General features: G+C 41.1%; 1 protein-coding gene across 1 annotated transcript in view; it reads right to left on the bottom strand.

Annotated features, from left to right (window-relative positions):
• Positions 1–909: 909 nt before the first annotated feature.
• Positions 910–6093, bottom strand: part of LOC136881147 (hemolymph lipopolysaccharide-binding protein) — a 29426-nt gene continuing 24242 nt past the window's right edge. Inside the window, exon 5 of the mRNA XM_067153811.2 lies at positions 910–1349. Within this exon, the coding sequence (XP_067009912.2) occupies positions 1192–1349 (158 nt within the window). The 3' untranslated portion in view covers positions 910–1191. The remainder of the gene's footprint in view (positions 1350–6093) is intronic.

The following is a 6093-nucleotide window of genomic DNA, read 5'->3' as shown; positions in this document are numbered from 1 at the left end:
TGGTTACCCAGAGTGCAAACCCCCACTCCTCGATTTGGAGCAATAGCGCTGTCTCTCTCTTTCCGTACGCCTGTCTCCCTCTTCCTCACTTGCTCCGTAGCGCTCCAAATCCGAGCCGAGTTGAGCCGAACTTCGCCGAGAAGCCCAGAGATGAAGCGATGGTCCGAGCCGAGCCGAGTGGAACCGATGCATTGTGCACAGGAACTCTGCGCCGCTGTTTGCACGCGTGAGATTTTGGGCTTTTGAAAGGCCCTGCGTTAAAGCGTCCAGGCGAACCTTCGTTTGTTGAGCAAGTGGGAGATGCACACGCGCACTTACTGTATATTTTATCCTTACGGGTATTCCGCAGTTGGGGAAGTTAAAAGAAATAAAACAAGTAATTTTGTAAAAGAGTAGACGTATATTTAGCCCACAATTTATTTATTTATTTACTGGGGGGATTTTTCATCATTCAATATGATTGCTAATATATCATTAGAAACAAAATTTCAGCCCACTTATTTAATAATTTTCTTTTTTATAATTTTATACTTTGCAGTTCAACCATGGCACTATGAAAGTGGAAATCCACAGCTTGTTTCCAGTCATTCGACCGAGTCGGGAATGGAATGAATGGAGCCCCCATCTAGCGGCGAGGAAGAATTGTGCCGGCTACAGAAGCCTGTCGCACTCCTCTGGGGCAATGATTAATGACTGACAGATGAAATGAAATGATATTGGAGAGCGTTGCTGGAATGAAAGATGACAGGGAAAACCGGAGTACCCGGAGAAAATCTGCCCCACCTCCGCTTTGTCCAGCACAAATCTCACATGGAGTGACCGGGGTTTGAACTACTGAACTCAGCGGTGAGAAGCCGACGCGCTGCCGCCCGAGCAGGTAGGAATTCAAATGTTCATCAGTGAAACACGTTCTATGTTTTGATTTATTAATATATTTTAAGAGAAGACTGCTTCACAAAGGTAGCTATAAGCAGGAAATAGTGTCAAAGCAAGAGCGGCGGATGTCAAGATGCCGTGTAGACGGCACCATAAAATGAGACAGACATCTGATATACAGTACAATGTTGCAGTATTTAAACACAGTTTGTGATAAGCAACCAACCCCTCCACCAACCCACCACAAGAAATATCTGAATAACTCCAGGTTGTGAAGATATAGTTACCTCTTTCTGCTGTTTGAATTCTCCATTATTAACATAGTTCTCTCTCACACAGGAAAGAGATTTCAGTTAAACAATCTGTGTAATTGATATTTCCTGCATAGATCATCCAGCATCCGATTTCAACAAGTGGATTGCCAGGGAGCGACCAAGTGTCATCCGTGAGTTTCTCGTCAATGAGCTCGTCACCTGGAACACAAAACAATGAATTTGTAAGCCTTTTGGGGGTTCACTTCGGTAGTGAAGTGCACGACATCAACAAAATAAACACAAGAAATTTATTGAACAAACATAGGAACGATCAATTCAAACTTTGTAGTGTGTCTCCTATCTAGTTGAATATCTGTTTAAAATACCCATAATATTTATTTTTCGAACTTCTTGAAAGCGACCTTGGTACGTACAAATATCATGAACAAATCTTTACCAAATTCTGATTTTGGAGTTGAGAGTCGCTCTTCCCGTGATTTAATACTATAAGGGGAAGTCAAATGAAAACCGAGCGCAAAGTACAACGTGACCATGGAATGATTTTATTAAAAAAATAGTTACCAAAAGCTTTAATACAATCATCCCACTGAGAGACGGGACGATCAATTTCAGTTTTGTAGAAAGAGGTAGGTCGTTGACGGATCAACAACCGTACCTACTCTTGCACTTCCTCGTCCTACGTCCACGAATATCTTTCTTCATGTCGCCAAAAATGTGAATATAACAATGCTTCTGTCTGCTGCTTGATATAAGCCGCTGCCAACTGTATCACCGTGACAAGGACACGGATGTGTGGACTTCCCGGTGGTCGACCTAACCGAAGCCGAACTAGAGAGAGTGTACTCTACAATCGCGATCACAAGAATTCCGGATGGAAAAGGAAACAGGTAAGGTTTGGGCGAAGATTTTGGCCAACCCTTAGGATGAAGAAGAAGTAACCAAGGCAACGTCACATGTGTTCGTCTGCGAGGAGGTGTGGCTTGCGACACTCCCAACTCAATTTTTTCGGGAAATGATTAAGATGTTTCTATGGTTAAACATTCTGGCTATACTAGCTTTTTCTAATCAAGGGGAACAATTAATTACCTGTAATTTAATTGCGATGAAGGGTGCACGATGTAATCCCACTCCATTATATGGCATTTAATTGTTTGATCAGCGCCGACAATAACTTCATAGGAACGATTTTCTAAACACCCTTGCGTCAATGATAATCATAATTATTTAATGCCAGGTTATTTTTACTTTGCTTTTCTAGGCTAACAATTATTATTATTATTATTATTATTATTATTATTATTATTATTATTATTATTATTATTATTAGTAGTAGTAGTAGTAGTAGTAGTGAAGAAGTAGTATTTAACAGGGTCAACCTTGATGAAAATAAGGGTCATTCTTTCTTACAGTGGTTGAGCGCGATGTCATTTGATTATAAAGTCTACTCGAGACTGCTAACATTTCAGCCAGACCTCGCACACAAAGAAACTGGAGAATTTGACCCTCAGTGAGTTGACATACACATTACGTCTGCTGCTTCGAAGGAGGCGTGTGGTTCCTCCCTTCGTTCCCCTCTCCCTTCATTTTCCAGCCAGTGGGACGCGTGGGCAGGCGGGAAAGCAAGTACTTTCCCCTCCGCGTGTGTTTCGCTCATGCCAGATATCCTCGTACTTCCGTTTCTTCACCTCCCCTCAGTCTTCAGATGTCTGCATGTGTTGATGCGTCTGATGGATGTGACAACCGAGAGAAAGTGTGTAAGCAGGTACTGGTTGGTTCTGAGGGCTGTTCTGATTTCTTGCCAGAAATGAATATTTTTGGCCACGAGATACTAAATATTTCATGTGTACGTGGCACGTCGCAGTTTCTACAAAGTTTCTTCATAGCGCTGCGGAGGTTGTTGAAGTGTTTCCCTACAGAGTCGGTGAGGCGTAGCCTCCGCCAAATTGGAAGTATGGGGGTGAATATTATCATGCAACAGTATGACTCTGGCGACAGCATTCCAGGTTGTTTAGACTAAAGTAGGTTCCCTCTAGTTCGGCCACCTCGGGACAGGAACCTAGACCGGACTAATGAAAGGACGGACTAACCGACATTATGCTATAAATACCAATATTTAGTTTAAGTGAAATAAAGTGCGTCAATAAAAAAATAAATTGTAAGGCAAGCAGTACGAGGTGTTTTCACCGGAAATGAGTTGATGTTGTCTTTATGATGTCTCCATACACTATTGAAATTTCACTCCCGATGAGTGATAAACACTCGAGGAGAAAAATTAAATGTAGAAAACAGATTACGAAAGTTCAGAATTTAATTTGTAAAGGTACACTAACACTTCGTATAAACATCACAAATTATCGTAAACAAAAGGAAATCACATTACAGTGTGGTGCTGTGTCATAAACTCGGCAAAAATTAAAAAAATAAAAGAAATCGGTTATCTCTTTCTGTTTCTTTGTGTCAGTTGCTTTTTAAGAAGCAGGATCACGCCAATTCTTTACAAACGTTACAACTGCTCTTGTTTCTGTCTGCTGCTCGATATAAATCGCTGCCGATTGTAAAGCTGCACTTCCATCAGCGTAACTCATTTTCCCCCTTCATTTTCTTCTTCTTCTTCATCATCATCATCATCGACTTCTTCTACTTCTTTGTCCTGCCGAATAACAGCTTGCACAATTTCTACGTGACTCAAGGATACGGATGTCCAGACTTCCCGGCGGCCGAACTAACCGAAGCCGAACTAGAGGCGCGGCGCAGTTTCTGCAAAGTGTTCATAGCGCTGTGACACCAGAAAACGAACCTCACTTCTCTGCTCTTCTTTGCTTGCTTGCATTTCTACAGCTGGACGAACACACTATTGTCGCGGCCACCAAATTAGGCGGGTGAGGAAAACTGCGCTGTCGTCAGATATGGGAACGGCGAAGCGACAGATGCTCGAGAGTCGCTTACCCCCGGGCACGGATTGGCAACGCCGATCCTGCAGTGCTGTCAAACTGAGGCCCATCCGCTCCAGGCCACCTTACCCGAGTCATTCCCTGTCAAGCAGCTGTTGAGTTCGCATCGTAAGTGCAGTTAAAGATGGATAGTGAATGTGAATTGATTTTGGCTCAAGTCAAGAGAGAAGTGGCAGAGAGGAACAAGACATTCAAAATAATGGGCGTAGAAAAACTCACGTCAGAAGCCATCGACCGTGTGACTGCTGCAGATTGGGAAAAATGCTTCAATCGCGCGGAAAATGTTCAAACAGACGATTGGGCCAAGGAAATAGTAAGGGACGAAAGAATGGAGCCATTCATCATCAGTGTAAAAGACGACTCAACAGATAGTGAGATGAGTGATGACAGTGACTAAGAATGCCTTGAAGCCAGAAACCGATTCTTACTTCATTGTAAATTAATGTAAACCTATTATTTAAAGTAGTTCTTTTTCTATATTACTCGGTACAATATACAGTATTCAAATATTTAAAGTTATAATGTAATAAAACTGATACAGATTAATATATAATCCGAAAGTATTTACGAGGTTCTGCAGCCTGTGCTGGTTCGCGCGCCCCGAGCTGCCTCAGCTTGCGACATTTACATGATAGTTTTCCGGGCCATTTTCCAGGAAAATTACAAGACTCACGGAAATATGTTTCAGATAAAAAGTATAAGTCAGGCAATTTTTTACATTTTTCCCGCAGACAAAATTTTATTGGCTGAAGAAATAAAAACTTGGCTGCTTACTGAAATTTTCAATACATGATTCTACGGATTTAAACTTACTCGTTCAAGATTTTATTTTTCATAATTATTTAAAGTGGTTTATATGGAAAATAGTAATACCACTGGAATCAGCAGTCTTTTCTGAAGCTTGTAGTATAATTTGTTTTGAAACATTGTATGAAGTAACATCAGGAACTTGAGAGAGAACAACTTGCCTCGCCCTCCGAAATGGTGTGTTCAGTTAGACATTTCTTCGCCAGTTGCTACATAACCTTGGCAACAGCGTAATTTCTCTGACCCGCCTAATTTCGTGGCCGCGACAATAGACCAGTCCGCGCACCAGCAAACACACAACACAACAATTGCGTGCACTTATGAGTTGTCACTATGCATTTCTCCTACCACACCGACGGCAGTATCAATACGTAACAACAGTGTTGCTACCTTGCGCGCGGAATGTATGTTATGGCGGGCGTTCGGTTTTCATCTGACTGCCCCTTATTTATTTGTGTCTTTTGCTTTTCTGATGTTTTTAAAGAATAAAGATATATGTGCCCTTAAATTTTTCAGTAAACATGGCGAAATATACTGTTTAGATTGATGCTTACAAAGACCGTAATATTATAGTCACGGCAAAGAAAAAAATAATTTCCTAAGGGGTCTTACGGTGTTGCTTCCCTTGAAACACGTGTGATTTTCTACTTTTTATTGCGTACGAGACTTGGAACCTATCTTTCAAAACACATCATGAAGACCACATGTACAGAATAGTAACCTATCATTCACATGGCCAGGTGTGATTTTCTACTGTTTATTGCGTACGAGACTTGGAACCCATCTTTCAAAACACATAATGAAGACCACATGTACAGAATAGTAACCTATCATTCACATGGCCAGATTGAACTGAAGAATAACATTCTTCGTTTAGTCAAAGAATACAACGTGGTTAACGCTTCCATCTACCGAGCTCGATAGCTGCAGTCGCTTAAGTGCGGCCAGTATCCAGTATTCGGGAGATAGTAGGTTCTAACCCCACTGTCGGCAGCCCTGGGCCCTGTTTCATAAAACATATTTCACTAATATTATTAGTAAAAACCAATAATATTAACTAATAATATTAGTGTTGTGTTTCATAAAATTATTAGCTAATAATATTAGTTATTAGTTTGAGTCAAAATTATTAGTAGATGTTCCTAATAATATTAGTAAAGTGTTTCATAGACAACATAACTAAT

This window comes from Anabrus simplex, chromosome 9 (assembly GCF_040414725.1).
Source record: "Anabrus simplex isolate iqAnaSimp1 chromosome 9, ASM4041472v1, whole genome shotgun sequence".
Classification (NCBI taxonomy): Eukaryota; Metazoa; Arthropoda; class Insecta; order Orthoptera; family Tettigoniidae; genus Anabrus; species Anabrus simplex.
Note: the sequence above shows the minus strand (reverse complement) of the source record. Positions and strands in the feature narration are given on the sequence as shown.